At 47.3% G+C, this 20306-nt stretch overlaps 2 protein-coding genes and 1 pseudogene across 3 annotated transcripts; 1 reads left to right on the forward strand and 2 right to left on the reverse strand.

The window, feature by feature from the left end:
* Positions 1-604: 604 nt before the first annotated feature.
* Positions 605-5591, reverse strand: VPS25 (vacuolar protein sorting 25 homolog). The gene is made up of 6 exons (XM_066263557.1): positions 5464-5591; positions 5107-5252; positions 4370-4423; positions 3935-4023; positions 3086-3161; positions 605-1226 (listed from the first exon to the last, which is right to left on the reverse strand). Exons 1-6 carry the CDS (start codon positions 5514-5516, stop codon positions 1114-1116), a joined length of 531 nt encoding a protein of 176 aa, XP_066119654.1. The 5' UTR covers positions 5517-5591; the 3' UTR covers positions 605-1113.
* Positions 5592-10664: 5073 nt separating this feature from the next.
* On the reverse strand, positions 10665-12568 carry RAMP2 (receptor activity modifying protein 2). 2 transcript variants are annotated; one of them, XM_066255411.1, is made up of 4 exons: positions 12213-12568; positions 11720-11785; positions 11239-11347; positions 10665-11105 (listed from the first exon to the last, which is right to left on the reverse strand). In XM_066255411.1, exons 1-4 carry the CDS (start codon positions 12310-12312, stop codon positions 10850-10852), a joined length of 531 nt encoding a protein of 176 aa, XP_066111508.1. In that variant the 5' UTR covers positions 12313-12568; the 3' UTR covers positions 10665-10849. The 2 variants fall into 2 exon arrangements, with proteins under 2 accessions (XP_066111508.1, XP_066111507.1); XM_066255410.1 differs by having other exon boundaries at positions 11239-11356; positions 12213-12490.
* A 5539-nt stretch (positions 12569-18107) lies between these two features.
* On the forward strand, positions 18108-19729 carry LOC136323569 (heterogeneous nuclear ribonucleoprotein K-like; annotated as a pseudogene).
* The last annotated feature ends 577 nt before the right edge of the window (positions 19730-20306 follow it).

Raw genomic sequence — 20306 nt, forward strand, 5'->3', positions numbered from 1 at the left:
GGAAAGGTCTGGTTTTCTCCATTGCCACCATCCCTCCTGGCTGCACAGAGATGGGTGTGTGCAACCCAGGACAAGCCCCACACCCCAAATCAAGGACCCGGTAAGCCATCCCGTCCACCTTCCTACCTTGACCACACCTTGGCCCTGATTAGAGTGGCTGTTTTTGCTATGTGGGCTCTCCTTCCTCCCCCTTATGTTTGCCAAAGTTTCCAATAAACCAAAGTCCATGTCCAGTTACCCCCCCCCCCCTCAGCTCCCCTTGGCCTCAACTACCTCACCCAGACCAGATGGATGGAGGGAAGGTCTTCGGAGTAGTTCAGGACTTTCATGAGGTTGGTGAGGGAAGGGGAAGCCATTAAGTTTCTCCAGTTCAGACACAGAAAGCAGTCTGTCCCCAAGCTGTGTTCCATCAGCACTCCCCCACACAGCCCATCCAGCAGATGTAAAACCGCAGGCTCATTGGAGCCTGCCAGCACTGGAGGACTTTCTCATTTACAAAGGCCATAGGCGTTCTCTCCCATTTCCTTAGCTGGGATTTGCTCAGGGCATAACACTTCACAGCCCTCTCCATGCCCATTTTAGTAGTGACATCAGAGGCAGGCAGTGGGGTTGAGCTTTTTAATATCATAAATCACTGTCTGGCCCCGCCTCTCACTGCCAGGCCCCTTCTTGGGCCTCCTATCTCCATATTGCCTGGAAGGCTGCCTGCAGCCAGGGCTTCCACCATCCCCTAGTTAGGATCCAGCACCAGCCTAAGAGGGGAGGCAACAGCAGCTAAGGGGGTTGGAGGGGGAAGAGACAGAAGCTTGTATAGGCATGTGTGTGTACTTACATATGTGAACACATGTAAAGTGCTGGGTTGCAGACCCTGGCTCAGGGACAATCTAGGACAGGAGAGAAGGTGGGGCAAGGAGCACATCTTTTCTTTGTGGCACCTCAGCCTCGCCCTATCCCAGGGACAGACACACGGGGTAAGTGGGAAACCCATCCCTGGACTGAAGCCCTTTTGAGTCTGGTGGAGTCACAGATCCAGTCTGTGGGGACACTGGGTCTGTCTCCTTTTGAAAGCCCTGGAAGGGTGAGAGGTAAGGCGTAAAGGGAGACAGGTCTCTGCTAGAAGAACTTGACACCGCGGCCATCGCTGATGGTGATGATCTCTGCCTTGTGCTCCTGCTGTAGGGCCTGCAGAGCCCGCAGTACAGTTGCCTCATCCAGCCCATGGAACTCTGGACAGGAGACAGGGGCAGTCAGGGACACTCAGCGCCTTGAGATTCAAAGCCTCTGAGTAGAGCAGTCTAGTTGGAGGCTGAGACCTTACAAGGCCAGGATACACATGTGCCATCTCTACTGCTGCAGCTGCCACCCACCCTTCCAGGGGTGGGCCTGACCAGAAGGTGGTACAGTGGATAGAGCATTGGACTGGGATGTGGAGGACCCAGATTCAAAACCTCAAGGTCACTGGCTCGAGAGCAGGCTCACCAGCTTGAGCGCAGGGTCACCAGCTTGAGCATGGGATCATAGACATGACCCCATAGTCACTGGCTTGAGCCCAAAGGTCGCTGGCTTGGAGCCCAAGGTTACTAGCTTGAGCAAGGGGTCACTGGCTCTGCTGGAACCCCCAGACAAGGCACATATGAGAAAGCAATCAATAAACAACTAAACTGCCATAGCTACAAGTTGATGCTTCTCACGTCTCCCTGTCTGTCTGTCTGTCCCTGTCTTTCTTTCTCGCCCCCACCCCCAAGAAAAAGAATAAGGAGTGAGCCCTGGCCAGGTAGCTCAGTTGGTTAGAGTGTCATTCTGATACGCCAAGGTTGCGGGTTTGATCCCTCCTCAGGGTATATAACACAAGAATCAACCCATGAATGCATAAATAAATGGAACAACAAATCTATCTCTCTCTCTAAAATCAATAAATAAAAAAAATTTTTTTAAAACATTAAGTAGAAGAAAGCTTTAGTCAGCATAAAATGAGTATTCATACTTATTTTCCCTTTTTTGATTTTGTCTGACTCAACTCCCATGTGCACCCCAATTAGTGTACAACGCACAAAAGTGACACTATTTGCTTACGGGCCACAGAAGAGACCTTGACAATCAAGACTAGGGAGGTCAAGGACAAGGGCCTAGTTGCACATCTGTACCCATCATAAAGACCTGTCCTAAAACAAAGCATAGCCATATGCCAGAAGACTGTTAAGGTCCAGCACAGGTAACTGCCCTTTCCTAGTTAAAAGGAACAAAGGTGGGAGCCCTGGGCTAACTGAGTGTCTAGAGATGTGGCAATCTACTACAGGGAGATATGAGGCAGGAGGCAAGCCCTAACAAGCTTGTACACCTCATTCCCTGCAAGGGGCCCAGCTCTTGAGTCAGGAAGCTTGCTTTCTGAGGAAGCCTCCACCTTTATCCAGCCCGAGTGGTGGGCTAAGCAAGGCAGAATCACTGAAGTCATAGGTAATGGTGGAAGTAGCAAGCACAGGCCTGCAGAGCCAAGAGTTATAAATGCTGTTGGGGCAGTCGGGACCTAGTAAAAAAAGAACGCACCCCCCCTTTCCGCAGCTAAGATCGGAACTTTTGGTGATCCGGGGGTCAGAATATGAAGGCAGAAACAAAAGATCTAAGAGAACATTTATACTATGTAAAAATCAAACATTATGCAAATCACTGCCTGGTTAGGAAACAAACTATTTAAAGGGCTGAGGGTGTTGGCCCAATCCCTTTAGCTAATGCCCAGAAATCTTGAGCCCTCTATAAGAATAAAGGGTGAAAAGAAAGCCTGCATCAGCAAGAAATGAGATTTCAGGCTTAATCTCCTGCCCTGGTTCCTCATTCACCATCTATCTACACCCTTAATTGTTAACTTTTCATGGGTCATAGGTGCCCTTGAAAATTTGATAATATGAACTCTATCCCACAAAATTTGGGGGTTTTTCTGTATATGAAAATAATGGTCATGAGTTAAGAAACCTTGTATTATGTAGTATTTGGAATTCCGAGGCAAAGAAATGTGAAGTCTGAATGTCAATTAAACAAGGACTGGAGAGAGGATTCAAATGACAATATTGGGGAAAGGGAAAGGCATTACCCTCATCCTCTGTGTCTTCCCCATTGGTCAGTTCATACAGGGTGAACACGGAATTGTTCTGGCCACTCCTGGAAACCTATGGACATAGAAAACAGGGATTGAATAAGGACCAGGAATCTCCTGGGAGGTAAACTGGCCAGTTTCACCTCTCTGACCCAGGAATGGTACCCAGTCCCAAACCAGATCTCTTACCTCTGCAGAGAAGTGGCTAAAACCCACAAACCCTACAAGTGCTATATTTATACGTGTATACACATATTCAGAACCACTAAACCACAGGCCTTCACGTGTCTGAGGAGTGACCTCTCATTCTGGTTATTTTCCTGTTCAGGAATGGGTGGTTTATATGCTTGTTATATTTGGGTTGTTGATGCTTTTTCCCTCTTTTCTCTCTTGGGAATGTTTAGAGCTGGTGGTGGCTGGGAATTTGGGGGACAGACTCTGTCCCCACACCCACACTGGGTCAGAACACTGCATTCATATTGTGGACAGCCCTATAAGGGTGCGGTGGGGGAGGGACCCCATGTTTTGTTTTGTTTTTTTCTTCCTTTCCCCATTTATCTTCTGTGGCCAGAGGCTCCAGCCAACAATAGTACTTGTGGTTCCCAGTACTGCATTCTCCAAACATGGCCTCATGTAGCCTCTGGCCTCCAACAGGCAAAGAAAGGGAACTCTGTGTAGACATGGAAATTGAGTCACTGAAAGCATCTTGCCGGGAAGACCTGCATTTCCTCTTTCTGCCCCTTTCCACTTTGCTCTCAGTCTTGGTCTGGGAACACCGGGTATCTGCAGAGCACAGATACCATTCTCCTTTGCCATGCATTTGTCATTGCAGCAGAATACTCTCACCCACTGATAGATGAGTTTCCCCCATTCTTCTGGCCTCCGCCACATGATCAGGAAGCTGGACTTGTTCTTATCCAACCATTCGAGGTTCCCTGCAAAACAGATACTTATGAAAGCATCATGCTCTAAGAAGGAACAAAAAAGTAAAAACCAAGATAGAACGAAGGAGTAGAAGAGACTCATCTTTGAGAAGGAGAAATTCAAATTTTGTTTTACTGTTGCTGTCCACAAGGCATTCGTTTTCCTCCCACATTTATCCAGGTGTTAGGGCACAGATGGAGAGATTTTAACTTTGTATACCAGTGGGGGAAAGAATGTGGGATATTGGGCTGTCTACTGTCCAGAGACATTTGGGCTTCGAGCCAGGGGAGAGAAAAAAGTAAAGACTTGTGTTAACCTGCCCTCAGGAAAACAAGGAATCTGGGGAACTGAACCCACCTTTCTTCCTCAGTTCCTCTAATACAATCTGGATTGATTCCACGGGGAGCTTCCCTGATTTAAGGTTAAAGGCATGCCATTAACGGAATAAATTGAGGGGGATAAAAATCTGCAGAACCAGTCTCCTGCTGAGAACCACCTGCCCCCTATCTTTTCCTTCCACACACACATATGTGCAATTCCCTAGTGGGATATAAATGGGCATTTCCTGGATATCGGGGGGAAAGAAGATAAAGACAAACTATTGCAATTAAAAGGAAGAACTTGACAAAATGAAAGGTACTGCATTTTCTCATCCTGTCTTCTCTCCTTCCTGCACAGATATTTTAGTTATGAGTCAGGCAGCAAAAACAAATGACCCTTACTTCCTGGGAGGAGAGTAGGTGGAGAAAATTACTAAAGGTAGTACCTGAGTTTGAACCTCCCAGTGACCAGGACTGGAAATTCAAAGTCAAAAGGGCTCTCAGGTTGAAAAGCTTGGGACCTGGCTTCAGGACAGAGGCTCTAAGACCCGAATGACACCTGGATACCCATCACTGCTTAGGACAAGAGGGTTTGGTGCTGCATTTGCGTTTGGGGGTAAAATGGATGCCAGCTCCATGTATTTGTTCTTTCCCAAGGCCAGTGTGGATGGGAACCTGACTACTATGGGTGAAGGAGGGTGTGTGAAGTCTGGGCATGTGGCAAAGTGTGTAAGTGCATGTGTGTGGGCTGTGGACGAGCCTGAAGGAGGATACGCTGTAGCTTCACGTTGTTGAAGAGCGGGCTCTCCTGAGCTTCCATCACCGTCATGCTGGACTGTTTGTGCAGGCGGCAGAAGGACAGGACCAGCGAGCACCAGGCGGCCAGCTGCTTCTGCCGAGTGTCCACGTTCGGCTGTAACCTGCCGGGTGAAGGGAGTGGGTTGCAAATTACAGGGAGTGAAAGGGCGAGAGGCAGCACTTGCCGGAGGCGCGTTTGGGGGAGAAAGTGAGGAGCAGAGTGGTGGCGACAGGGTCCTTTCTCCCCCTCCCCATGTGAAGGATCAAGGCTGAGCCCGGGTTTCGGGAGAGGGAAGGGAGGCACAGCGGGGCTTCTCGGGGTCTGAGCCTCACGTAAAGAAGGGCGGGAAGCGATACTGCCACGGCCACTCGAAACTCATCGCCATCGTAGTAGTCCAGGAAACCCGGAACCTCCCGGCAAAGGACTTCCGGTCTCTGTTTCGGAACGTCCGGGCAGAAAGTACAGCAGAAAGGTTCCGGACCCTTCTCGGGAGACGGGGAGCAACCTAAAGAAAGGGGTCTATCTTCCTTTCAGCCTGTCCTTTGCCATTATCCTAAAAATCCTTACCATTTAGAGTAGAAAAGTCCCTGAGAAGTCTTCTGATTCAACCTCAGAGAAAAGCAGTGACTTCCTCCAGCAGCCCAGTTTGTTACTAGAACTGCAATTAAAACCCCGGTCCAGACCCCAGCCTAGGCTTTTGTCCACTATATTAAACTTCTTTCAATGTTAACATTTGTGTCAATTGCCATTTAAATTAAACACCTCACAATTCCCCAGATTCCTTCAATTCCTATGTCCTTCTACTCCGTCATTCTTCATGCAGCACCTGTGGTAGAACATTTGTAACTTTTATCACTGGAAACAGCTCTACTTCCATGATTCAGAATTTACATCTTTAATCATAGTCATCAATCTCTCACTTCTCCCATGTCTTCACCTTCCTAGCCTCAAGTCCCAGATCCCTTTTGGTCTATCTGACTCCTTACCCAGACTAGACTACTCAATTTTGTCCCCTTGCCTACCTATCTGCTGGCCAGTCCCCAAACCAGGATTGTTGCTTCTTGTCCAACCACACTCCCTTTTTTATCATTCCTTGTTGGGGAGTATTACTAAAAATAAAAACAAATCACCAAAACATGCTAACTGAGCCCCAGATTCCTTGACTACTTGACTAACCTCACTGCTGGGCTCTAAGTGCAGCCCAGTGACCCTTTGTCTTTTACTGATTTCCTGTCACATCCCTGAAGATAACTCTTAAGACTTTTCCACACTCATCAAGCCATTCTATCTGTCCCCCCTCTCTGGGGAATGCTCTGTTTTATAAGACTGAGGCCATGTATGTTACCTATCAACCTTTCCCTCTCCATCTGCCATCACAATCAATTTATCTCTCAATAATTCCTCTCCACTTTTATTCCTTCCTTTTGAAATCAAAGGAGGAAGTGTCATTCTTCCTTTACAAAATCAACTCTTTGGTGTATCCTCTTGTCTTTCCTTTCCAGCTTCCTCTAGGACTTCTTTGTGCATCATCTTCCCTCCCTCCTTTCCCCTGCTTCCTCTTCCCTGGTCTACAAAAATATGCAGAGGTCATCCCCACTCTAAATATGTAGTGTCCTCTCAAATTCCTGTATGATCTCTAAAATCTCCTTAACCCAAATCTGTCCTTCATTATGCACAGTTTCTGGTTCACAGAAGTGCCCAACAAATATTTGTTAAATGAGCAAATGAACTATATAATTGATAATGTTCTTTCAAAGGGCACCATCTCCTTTGCTTCCATGGCACTGCTTTATCCTTGTTCTGATACTGTCTGATTTTCCCCTTTGTCTCCTTTTTCCCCGTTCTTTTTTTTTCTTTTTTTCTTTTTTCTTTTTACAGATAGAGAGTCAGAGAGAGGGATAGATAGGGACAGACAGACAGGAACAGAGAGAGATGAGAAGCATCAATCATCAGTTTTTCATTGCGACACCTTAGTTGTTCATTGATTGCTTTCTCATATGTGCCTTGACCATGGGACTACAGCAGAATGAGTAATCCCTTGCTCCAGCCAGCGACCTTGGGTCCAAGCTGGTGAGTTTTTGCTCAAACCAGATGAGTCGCGCTCAAGCTGGTGACCTCGGGGTCTCGAACCTGGGTCCTTCGCATCCCAGTCCAATGCTCTATCCATTGCGCCACTGCCTGGTCAGGCCCCATTATTTATTTATTTATTTTTAATGTTTACTTCATTGATCTTAAAGAGAAGAAGTGGGGGGGGGAGACTGGAACACAGATCTGTCCCTTTATGTGCCCTGACCAGGGATCAAACTGGCAACCTCTGCACTTCAGGGTGATGCTCTAATCAACTGAGCTATTCAGCCAGGGCTCCTCATTCTTTAAATATGGGTGCTTCCTAAGAACCTAACCTCAGATTTCTTCTTTTCAATATAGTTCTTTCTTAGAACTCTCATCCCTTTCATGGCTTTACATAACATTTCTGTGCAGAATACTAAACTTATGTTTGCAGCTCTACCCCTCTTTCCACACCCCCCTCCATTTCTAATTCACTGTGTAAAATAACAGCTTGTTCCATCTTGCCTCATATTGCATATCCTTTTCTTCAAGTTACCTTTTCCTCTTAATGGCTCTTCTTTTTATATGATTTTTATTTATTCATTTTAGAAGAGAGAGACAGAAGGAAGGGAGGAGCAGGAAGCATCAGTTCCCATATGTGCCTTGACTGGGCAAGCCCAGGGTTTTGAACCAGTGACCTCAGTGTTCCAGGTCAATGCTTTATCCACTGCGCCACCACAGGTCAGGCTGGCTCTTTTCTATTATTACTTCCACTACTGTCTGAATAACTCAGGTTCAAGGCCTGAGTCACTTTAATCTCTTCTCTCTGTCACCTGCTTCATACCCAAATCCTGTTGATTCCTTCCCGTTTTTAACTGTTTCTTCTACTTTTTAATTATATTTTATTTCCCTATTCATGGTACATTTGGTCCATGTCCTCCTTTTCTCAACACTGGATTATTACAATAGTTTCCTAATTCATCTCCGTTTCTGCTCTCCCCACTAAGGGAGTGCGCTCCACCTAAGGCCTATTCACGTAGCAATTCCACAATCACTTCCTGTGATCACACCTCTGCTAGATGTGACCCTTCCTTCCTTTGCACACATAGAAAACATTTTGTTTGTATCCCTTGCATAAATATCATCGCACAGTCCATTGTTTTTGTTTATTTGCACATGTCAGCTTCCCTACTAGTTGAAAACCATTGAGAGCAGAAAACAAGTCTTATCTAACTTATCTTTCCAACACAGTATATTATACACAGTGTCTTATACCAGCATGTCTTTGATGTATATTAGTAAAATGCATGAAGGCAAATATGGGCCAAGAAAACCATAGATATATCCTTGGAGAAGACATGCATTCTTGGAAACAGCTAAGATTTATCTCAGGGGAAAACTCAAAATGTCCTAGGGAATAGGTGTGTCTCCAGAAGGACTGATATGTCTGAGAGAAGTGTGTCTCAGAGAATGACTATATACATTTCAGGAAGCATACAAGTATATATTTACAAAATAGATAGGCATATAGCCTGACCCGGTGGTGGCGCAGTGGCTAGAGCGACCCAAGGTTTCCGGCTTGAGCATGGGCTCATCTGGCTTGAGGACAGGCTTGCCAGCTTGAGAATGGGATCATAAACATGACCCCAAGGTTGCTGGCTTGAGCCCAAAGTCACTGGCTCAGCTGGAACCCCCCAGTCAAGGCACATATGAGAAAGCAATCAATGAACAACTAAAGTGATGCAACTATGAGTTGATGCTTCTCTTCTCCCCCCCCCCCCACTTAAAAAATAGGTAGGCATATCTAGGAAATGGATACATATATATTCAGAGAAGCAGATATTTCAACAAGAAAAAGAAGAAAGTTCTTGAAGAGACTTTAGGTGACACAGGGAGTAAACAGGTGTTTTGTGGAGAACAGTTATTCTCTAGATCAATGGTCCCCAACCTTTTTTGGGCCACGGACCGGTTTAATGTCAGAAAATATTTTCATGGACCGGCCTTTAGGGTGGGATGGATAAATGTATCACATGACTGAGACAAGCATCAAGAGTGACTCTTAGACGGATGTAACAGAGGGAATCTGGTCATTTTTTAAAAATAAAACATCGTTCAGACTTAAATATAAATAAAACGGAAATAATGTAAGTTATTTATTTTTTCTCTAGATAGTTCTGATGACCTGGCAGGTTTGTCCCAAGGAGAACTGGAGGTAAAGGTTCCCATATGAGAACTGAGCCTCATTGTTTAGGGCAGTGGTCCCCAACCCCCATTTGGTACCGGTCCACAGAGAAAGAATAAATAGCTTACATTATTTCTGTTTTATTTATATTTAAGTCTGAACGATGTTATATTTTTAAAAAATGACCAGATTCACACGATGCTCTAACCAACTGAGCTACTGCGCCAGGGCTGGGGACGTGTCATAAGGGAGCATAAGTGTGACTAGGAAGCTGATAGAAGGATCCAGTTAAGAATTAGTGTTTGCGCCTGAGCATTGGCCCGGGATGCTGAGGACCCAGTTTTGAAACCCCGAGGTCGCTGGCTTGAGCGTGGGATCATAGACATGACCCCATGGTCACTGGTTTGAGCCTAAAGGTCGCTGACTTGAAACCCAAGGTTGCTGGCTTGAGCAAGGGATCACTCTTTCTGCTCTAGCCCCCCCCCCCAGGCATATATGAGAAAGCAATCAATGAACAACCAAGGTGCCACAATGAAGAATTGATGCTTCTCATCTCTCTTCCTTCTTGTCTGTCTGTCTCTGTCTCTCTCTTGCTAAAAAAAAAAATAAAATAAAAAATAAAATTTTGTGTTTGCTATAGAGATGACAGGTCTCTGACCTCAGGATCCAATCTCCTGCTTTGGGCTTCTTTCACCACACACCCATCTCTGGTATTGTTTTAGTGGACACTAGGGGGCAGTGTGCAGCCAGGCTGTAGGCCACACCCCTGGGGTCCAAGACAAAGTAGCGTGAGGGCCAGGGACCTGGAGGGGAGAGTCCTGTGGTGAACCTAGCAGAGGAAACCCCCACCACCTTTGCCCTCTTTCGGAGGTCCTTAGGGGTGGGCTCCGGTTGGTCAGATCAGGGTTCCTATTCCCAGTCTTTAAGAGTGAACTGAGGCATAAATGAGGGGAAAATTCAGGGCTCCTGTGTGGTCCCCTTTCCTTCTTGCATCAGTCACAGCAGAGTTCTCCCCTTGCCCCTGCCCCCACACCTCCCCAGCAGCTGTCCAGACCGGAAGGGAGTCTCTTCCTGCATGTTTCCTGGAGCTGAGTTTGGATAGGGGCAGGAAAGGCCCCGCCTTGGGAGGAAGGAGTGTATGAGTGTGGCCTTCAGGTGGGGGGAGGGGGAGGTGTAGGGGGCAGGTAACTGAACAAAACAGTGGGGCTATACAGATTCTTCCAGCTCTGCTGCCCAGAGCTGAGGACCTGTGGGAATGGCAGACTCTGGGAAGGACACAGGCCCCACTGGGATGGGGAGGAGGACAGTATACAAAAGAAGTCTTTTATTTTGAAGATTACAGAATTTGTGCCATGACCCCACCCAGCTCCATTTCCACCAATTTAAGGCTCTGCAGTGGGAAGAGAGTGAGAGAATGAGATAGGGAAACAGGCACTGGAGGTGGCAGGGGAAAAGATTAAGGTGGCTGCTGGGAAAGTCAGGCCACCTTAGGCCTGGGCTTCACTGTCTTTACTCCTCCACACCACAAGGGTGACCAGGAATGGAATGAGGCATATGGGGGCTATGATCATGGCCAGGAGCACATCCTCTGGAGGGTCTGAGAGGGTGGGCTGCACCAGGGAGCAGTTGGCAAAGTGGGTCTGGTGAGTCTCAAAGATGATCTGTTCCGCCAAGGGATTAGGAAAGCCCAGGCCAAAATGGTCTGCATTCTGTTCCAAGCAATACTGCAGGTCGCTATAAGGTCTGGGGGCAGGAGAGAACTAGAGTGAGGGAGGAGTTGGACCCACAGAGAGGAGAGTCCCACATTTATTCAGGGCCCACCCACTAGAAGCAGGCTACATCCCTGGCCCAAACCACCCTCCAGCACTGCCCCTACCTGCTAATTATGGTCCAGTCGCACCAGTCTTCTCGGATAGAGTCCATTAAATCCTTATAGTCCCGCCAGCACAACTGGACAATTGTCTCATAGTTCTCCACCATGGTCCCTGTGGGTACTAATGCTGCACATTGACCACACCCTGCCCCTCCCTCCAAGTCCTCTGGTCCAGGTATTTCCAGCCAAGAGCCATTATCCATGACTTTAAACATAGGAACTACCTGGACAGCCTCAGAGAGGTTCCCAAGCAAGACATTTCTGGCTGAGGGGAGAGTCCCAACTCAGGAAAATTTTAATGCCTTCCATGTGCGCAACACTTTCCAGACTGACAAGTTTCCAAATACACTTTCTTCCGGGGTCTTCTAACCCATCTGTGAAGTGAGCTAGCTTAGAGGACTGCCTCATGGGAAATGAACCCTTCCCTAGTGACTTGCTTCTCCTCCTGCCTTAGGCCATCTTCCCACTGCTGCTGACTACTCACCTTCTGGCTCCAAGCTGCCTGGGGTGGTAAGAAACTGAGCCACGGACTCCTGGGGCTTCAGGATAGCTATGGGCAGAAATGGGAGGAGGTGGAAGAGCTAGGATCTGGGCAGTGAAGTCTGGAGGGTGGATGTGAGTTGGAGGCTGAGATCCTTCTCAGAAGAGAAGGAGGAATAATTCATCCAAGGGGTGCCTCAGTGCCCAAGAGAGTGGGCATAGTAACAGTTCCCTCCCGTCACATTCAGTCCCCAAACTTCCTCCTTCCTCGCCAGCCCCAGATCTTCTAAGACCTGTCCGCGGGCTCCCCGCCCCAGCTTCCCCCAAGTGGGAAGCAGCTGGCGCGGCATCCTTACCGAGGTGGGGCCAGGGACTGTCCGAAGGACAGCGCTGTCCTCATCCACAGCCCAGGGTCCGTTTCGGCCTCTGCTGTCCAGCCCCACTTCCCTCCAGGGCCTCCCGCGCTTCCCACCCGAGTCCCCGGCCGCTGCGCTCACCGCCCAGCAGGAGGAGGAGGCAAAGCGCTGTATGTCGCCCCGCGCGGGTTGCGGGGATCCGCGGGCCGCCCGCCGCACTCTCTGCCCGGAGTGAGGCCATCGCGTGGCGAGCTGGCGAGGAGGGGCCGCAGGGCTGCGCCGGACCCGGGCGGGGGCGCCTATATCCCCGGCCCCAGCTGCAGGAAGCCGCGCCGCTTCCTCGCAGGGGCTGGGACAGCGGCGGCCACGTGGGGGGCGGGGGCGAGGCCCGGGGCCGGCGGGCTGGACCGGGTGTAGCAGCCCCACCCGGTCCAGGCGCCCGCCACTCCTCCACTTCGCGGGCAACGGCCCACCCTTTCTTCCCGCTCACACTGCGGGGTTGGACGGCTCCCCCTTGTAACCCCAGAACCGGGATCCATTTCCTGGTCTCGGTTGCCAGGATCTCCAGGACTTGCAAGGATCTCCAGGACTTACTGGGGTCTCCCTCCGGGACTTGGAGAAGAGGGAGAGGTCTGGGAGCTCAGAGGGCTTCTCCACGCGTCAGTATCTAAGGCAGGGGGTTAGGGCTGTCCTGGGCTGTAGGGAAAAGAAGGCCTGGAGCTGAGTTCAGAGTTCTCAATTTCCCTGGGAACACCCACTGATGTCAGGCCACCTGCCAAAACCCGGGAGGAGATGAGAGCCACCCTTCCAGAGGGCCTGAGGATAGAGACAGAGGGAAAACCAAAGTCCCAATACCTTCTTTCCCAGGTGTCTCCTGGGGCCTAGACCCACAAACAGGATTAGGGAGAGGGGCAAAAGGAAGATGCCTGCACTCCCAGATAGAAGCTGGCCACAACTCTTTAGGGCCAAGGTTGCGAGAAGAGAAGCATTTGGATTCTAAACTTTAGAACCTACAATATGTGATGTCATTCATGAAATGGGCACATTATTATCCCCATTTTACAGAGAAATAAGCGAAAGCTGAGGAGAAAGAGCCCAGAACTTGGAGTTCAGAAGCTCTGAGTCCTGATTCCACCTTTTCACTCCTCTGGAATGACTTCAGTTACCTTCATAAATTCTTAGTGTTCTCCCATGTAAAACAGAGACATTGCCCTCTTCACTAAACTGTAGTAAGGATGACGTATATGAAAGGGAATGGAATTGCACTCACACAGTAGATGCTAGTTTCCTTTCTTCCTTTCCTAAGGACTTGCCTAAGGTCACACCGTTGGCAAGTGGCATGCTGATCCTGGGGCCCTAGGAGCCCTGACTTCTGCCACTTCACAGCTGTCTCTGTGTCTTAAGCCAGAGCTTCATTAGCTTGAAGCAGTGGAGGAGCCCAGAAGCTGGCTTGGCTATGACATTCAACTCCAGACACAGCTGTCAGCACCGAACTTTCCTAAATTACTCCCAGACACTGACCCTTGAACTCAGCTGCTGTTGTTAGCCAAGTAGGATATCCATGGTGGATCCCTGTCCATCATGAATTATGTCTCATGATCTCTCTTCAAAATCTTCATCTCAGGGTCTTGGGCTCTTGAGTAATGGCCACTGATAATCTGTAGTCTCCTCCATAGCTAGGGTTAAGAGGTTGCTTTAGAAAGACACCCAGAGGGAGAAGTGAGGTGGCCTATTTGGCATAAACCCCAAAGCCCTCCTGCGGAGGGTCATCTGCAATGTGCAGAAAAGAACCTGGCAGTTCTGACCCACTTCAGGCCAGGGACAAAATCAATTCCTTCTCTTCCACCTGTGATTTCCCTTTTTCAGGAAGAAAACATGGGCAAGAGGGAAATTCTGGGTGCTAAGATGGAAGGAGGAAGCAAGGAGGGACAGAAAGCAAAACCAGCCATTTCCACTGGGTTGCGGTCAGCAGCACCTGAGCCCACTGTAGGTTAGGACTAGGGTTGGGGTCAAGATTAAAGTCGACAGAAGCAAATATTGAGTATTAAATAAGGCAGCATGGTATAATGAATAAAAACAAGCAAACACTGGTTAGGATTCTGAAGGCAGGTTCTGCCTCTATCTTGCTGTGCAACCTTGAGCAGGCCATTTTATGTCCTCGGGGCGCCACATTTTCATATACAAAATGACCTTAGACTCAGGAGGGAATACACAGGTGACTTGGTAGAAAGTGTGATTTTTAGCCTAGAGTTGGGGTTAAGCTTGCATCAGGATTGGAGCCCTCCAAAGGAGAGCTTGTTGTAGTCATTCCTGACCAGGGAAGTCCAAGCCCGCCCTTGGCAGAGGCTGGAAAATTTCTCTCCTGATTTTCCTCTTCACTTTGCTTCTTAGCAGTTAGGTGTTTGGATGTTTTCTATCCTGGTAACTGGGGATCAGTTATGGAGGTCCTTTGGGGCTGAACCGGGACTGGAGACCTCACCTTCCTCTTCCAAGTTGCCATAGGAGATAGTCCCATGTTCTGCAGCAAAGAGACAGAGAGGGGCTTCGCTAGGGACAGGTTCTTTCATGGGAAGTCCCATTTTCCACTCCTGGGAGCCTTTTAAAGCCCACTTCGGCTTTCAAATGTATCGTTTTTGCTATAAAAATAGCTTTAATTGCAAGGAATACATAAGTATATACTTGTTACAAAATATATTTTGTCTTTCAAATCGTTTAAATAACCTGGAAGTGAGCCAAAATATGAAAAGAAGATTCAAACTTGTTCCCTTTAAGGGGAATGCTGCCATGATTGCCTCGCACAAGCACAATCAAAGGCAATGATGATACTGAATTCCAAAGAGCGAGGGCGGTTATGAAGGCTTTGAGGCCCGTAGGTTGAAGAGCTTGATTTTGGAAAGCCTCAGAGGGTAGCAGGAGACAGGAAAGCCATGAAATTGAAGGACACTTCAAAGGACAGGACGGAGCTGTGGGGTCATCAGCATCTGGAAACATTTGTTGATGTGATTTGGTGCAAGATGTGCTAAGTAGGTCTGTAGTCACATAGAGTCAGACTTAATCAGGGTATAGACGGAGTCTCCCTAGTGTTGAGGTAATACTGGAGAAACATAGCACACTGAAGCCAGAGTTTCCAACTCTGTCTGCAGCTCAATCTCTGTTACAAAATATTTAAACACAGAAAACTTTATAGCCCCATTCTTTTATCACTCACCTCTCCACATATTTTGGACTTAAAAAAAAAAGTATACATAGGATTTAATATTCATACTGTTCAGTGATTTCATTTTTTATGTAATAACATGTCTTCAATATCTTTCCTTGATACCATATGTAGATGTGCCACTTTCCTTATAACTGTCACATAGTATTATTTTTATTCTTGTTTTCCCTATATCCAGTGGAGTCTGGTCTTTAAGTTCCCTATATACTTCCTTATTAACCTGTCCCTGCCCCACCTCCACCCCTCCTGCTTGGGAAGAGAAGACTATGGTTCTGGTCCAACTGAACATTGACCTGAGATTTCTGGCCTCAACCTAGATTGAGTTCTCCTAAGTAGGGATCCTACTGTCACGTAAATTTCCCTTCTTATTATAGGTTAGGAGCCTTCCTGCCTGGACTAGGGGGAGAGATGACTTGGTCCTTAGGAGAAGTGCCATTCCTGATCCTCAGCCTTCCCCAGAACACACATCTAGAACAACATAACGGGAAGTATAAAACCCTGGGGGTCTCCTGCACAACAAAATGACAGGTGGAACATCTTGAAATTAGCATCTATACAGTATAGAGACATTAACACATGCTGACCTCTTCCCCAACTGTCTGCAAAATAAAGAGAAGAGCACAAGAGAAGATGTGGGAGAGAAATAGATTCAGGGAAGCCAGAAGTTCTGGCTAAGTGAGGCTGATCTTTCCAAGCTTGGGAGAGGAGACAGACGTCTTCGGAGGGCAAGGAGGCAGCAAGAAAAACCAGGAGGGCTGCAGTCAGGGAGCCAGCTGGCTGAAAACGGGCAACCAAAGGGATGGGGACAGATACAATTACTCCATCTCTCCCCAGTCTCCTCATCTTCATAATGACAGCACACTCGGTATGAGAAGGATGACCACCTCTCAGAGGCGAAAATGGTCATCAGAGGAAACGCAGGCTCTTGCATTGGTAAAAAGCATGGAAAATGGTTAAGTTATATTCCTCATCAACTGCTGAGGACTTAATAGTAGCTACCATTTATTGAACACTTACTACATGCTGTACAGTGTTCTCTGACACATGCGCTGACTGCTTTGCACAAATTTCTTAAACCCTTACACCATAATATCAAAATTATTTCATCTGTGGGTGAAATGAGAAAACAGGAGTGGTTTGCCCAAGGTCCCAGAGGTAGTAATTCAAAGAGTCAGGATCTGAACCTAGAACTGCTTAATGCTAAGCTGCATGTCTTAATTATTATGATTTATCACTTCCTTCTCACTCCAAATCAGAATATTAATTCCTTATTGGGTGCTGAAAAGAAGGGAAAAGGATAGAGTTTCTTCCAAGACCTGACTGACTCCTTCAAAATAAGATCCTGCACACAACTCGCTCTCCCTCCTTCCCTGACCCCGGCCGGACCATGCCATCACATGGTGGAGGCTGTTTTTCTGAAAAGAAGCCAGACTAGATTTACAAGAACAACGTTCAGACAGTGTGACTGGAGAGGACCATGGCCAAATGACCACAGCACACGCCCAATAGTGCTGAGAACACTGTTGGTCCCTTAGCACTGAAGGCTGACTCATGGTTGCGTCAGGACCGACTGAATTCAGATGCCAGGATTGCTTTCACCCTTCCTCCATTCCCGGGCGGTCCTGTGAACCCATCCCCAGGACCGCTCCTGCCTCCTCCCAGCACATCCAGGCTGAACGGTGTACAACATGGGGATGCCCTGAGGATGCCAGGCAGTGTGCTCAATGCCCCACACAAAATGTTTCATTTCAAACTCACAACTCTAGCCTGGTCTGTGGTGGGGGAGTGGATAGAGCATTGACCTGGAATGCTGATGTCGCTTGTTTGAAACCCTGGGCTTGCCAGGTCAAGGCACATATGACAAGCAAGCAATGAACAACTAAAATGAAGCAACTATGAGTTGATACTTCTTGCCCCTCTCCCCATAAAATAAATAAATAAAATAGAAAAAAAACCCCGCAAAACCCTCACAACTCTGTTAAATAGTAACTCACTTGAGGAACTAAAGCTCTGAACAGTTAGGTAACTTGTTCAAGGTCAGGCAACTACTATTGATACACAGGTCTCCTTGATGCCGAAGCCTGGCACTTTACCTCTGCTCCACAATACCTGACGCAAGTCCACCTGCTAGCCAGCTTGCTAAACAGAGCCAAATAAGAAGGGATGAGGCTGAGCGGCCAGAAGGGCAACCAGACAGCGTTCCTCATGGCACAGAGGACCTTCCCCACTCAGTACAACCCCTCTTCTGGCCATGACTACTTCACCTACACCGTATCGTTTCACATCCTTTCCTCTAAGACAGGGGTCCCCAAACTTTTTACACAGGGGGCCAGTTCACTGTCCCTCAGACCGTTGGAGGGCCAGACTATAAAAAAAAACATGAACAAATCCCTATGCACACTGCACATATCTTATTTTAAAGTAAAAAAACAAAACAGGAACAAATACAATATTTACAATAAAGAAAAGTAAATTTAAATCAACAAACTGACCAATATTTCAATGGGAACTATGGGCCTGCTTTTGGCTAATGAGATGGTCAATGTGCTCCTCTTACTGACCACCAATGAAAGAGGTGCTCCTTCCGGAAGTGCGGTAGGGGCCAGATAAATGGCCTCAAGGGGCCACATGTGGCCCGTGGGCCGTAGTTTGGGGACCCCTGCTCTAAGACTTTAATACATTAGATCAGCGACTTTCAACTAGTGTGCCACAAAAAAACTTTAAAACATGCAGGGGCCCAGCACTCGTTCTGTGTCTAGCTGTCACTGGTTGAAGCGGGGTGGTGGCATAGGGATTGGTGTGTTCATATAATCCAAGAAATGGAACCTGAACAGCCAGGGGAAAACTTTCTCAACATCAAAACCAGTGGTGAATTTGGTAAATGCCCTGCAAAAGATATGGAAGAAAAACAAGATCTAGGAACACTGGTGAGATGGTTGAATTACGCATAATGCTGCAGAGCAAGACTGCTGGAAAAGGAGGCAAGAATATTAAGGCTCTGCATGCAGACTATTGTGCCAGTGTTTCAGTCCCAGATAGCAGTGGCTCCAAGCGCATATTGAGTATCAGTGTTGATACTGAAACAATTGGAGAAATTCTGAAGAAAATTATCCCTACCTTGGAAGAGGGCCTGCAGTTGCCATCACCCACCACAACCAGCCAGCTCCCGCTTGAATCAGATGCTGTGGAATGCTTAAATTACCAACACTATAAATGAAGTGACTTTGCAAATTGAGACTGTTGATCCAACAGAGTCTGACAGGAGGAATTATTAGGGCCAAAGTTCCTAAAATCAAAGACCTTTGAGAGGACACTCAGACAACAATCAAGCTTTTCAGGAATGCTGTCCCCATTCCACAGACAGAGTCGTTCTCATGGGAGGAAAACCTGATAGAGTCATGGAGCGCATAAGATCATCCTTGATCTTATAGCAGAACCCCCCATTCAAAGGACATGCCCAACCTTATGATCCCAATTTTTACAATAAAACCAGTGATTATGGTGGCTTTACAATGATGTTTGATGAGCGCAGTGGATGTCCCATGAGATTTCCCATGCGGGAAAGAGGTGTTTTGACAGAATGCCTCCTGATCAAGGTGGGCATCTGAAGCCTACATCTAGAAGAGATTATGATAATATGGGACCTTGGCGAGGACCTCCTTCCCCTCCTCCTGGCCAAGGTGGCCGAGCTGACGGCAGTGACAAATCTTCCTCTTCCTCCATTACCACCACCTAGAGGAGATCTAATGGCCTATGAAGGAAGAGGAAGACCTGGAGACCATTGCGATGGCATGCTTGGTTCCAGTGCCGAAGAAACTTGGGATTCTGCAATAGATACATGGCACCCTTCAGAATGGCAAGTGGCTTATGAACCATATGGTGGCTCGGGATGTGATTCTTCTTCTTCAAGGGGTTGTGGTTGATCTTAGTGGTGATCTCATATGGTGATCTTAGTGGACCTATTATTGCTACACAAGTAACTATTTCCAAAGAGGTGGCTGTACCCATTGTTGGCAAAGATAGTCAGAAGATTAATTCTTTTTTTTTTTTTTTTAGAAAGGAGAGAGAGGGAGAGAGAGACAGAGAGAGAGAGAGAGAGAGAGAGAGAGAGAGGAGAGAGAGACAGAGAGAGAGAGAGAAGGGGGGAGGAGCAGAAAGCATCAACTCTCATATGTGCCTTGACCAGGCAAGCCCAGGGTTTCAAACCGGCAACCTCAGCATTTCCAGGTCAACGTTTTATCCACTGCGCCACCACAGGTCAGGCGATAGTCAGAAGATTAAACAAATTAATCATGCGGCAGGAGCTTCGATCAAAATTGATGAGCCTTTAGAAGGATGCAAAGATTGGATCTATACCATTACAGAAACACAGGATCAGATACAGAATGCATAGTATTTGCTGCAAAACAGTGTGAAGCAGTATTCTGGAAAGTTTTTCTAGGGCTAGTGAAGGACTGAAGGAGTCCTGCATCTTTCTTTTCTTTTTAATCTGCTTCTGTTTGAAAACCCAGCATTCCCTTACTTCAGAGGTGTTCTGCATTTGATGTATAGTGAAATCTTTGCTGTACACTGGATATAATGTTTTAGTTCCTTACAAATGGGATGGGGGAGGGTGTGCAAAAACTAACAATGAAACTTAACAGCAGCAGAGTGAGTGAATTTTCATTTTTGCTCGTTGGTGGTTAAAAAGGAAGGTTCCCCCAATGTAATTATTGTGAACACTTCGCTTTGTGGTTACTGTAACATTCTGGGAGGGGGTGTGGAGCAGGCAGAAAAAATAACAATAGTTCATAAGTCCCTGCATCTATTCAGAGCAGTGTGCAGAATGTAATGCTCTTTTGTAAGAAATATTCTATGATTTAAAAAATAAATTTAGTGACCCTAAAAAAATATATATTTTTTTAAATTTGAATGGTAAAAAAATTTTTTTTAAGAAATTTTTTTTTTTTTTTCTGAAGCTGGAAACGGGGAGAGACAGTCAGACAGACTCCCGCATGCGCCCGACCGGGATCCACCCG

The sequence above is a fragment of the Saccopteryx bilineata genome, chromosome 2 (assembly GCF_036850765.1).
Source record: "Saccopteryx bilineata isolate mSacBil1 chromosome 2, mSacBil1_pri_phased_curated, whole genome shotgun sequence".
NCBI classification, from domain to species: Eukaryota; Metazoa; Chordata; class Mammalia; order Chiroptera; family Emballonuridae; genus Saccopteryx; species Saccopteryx bilineata.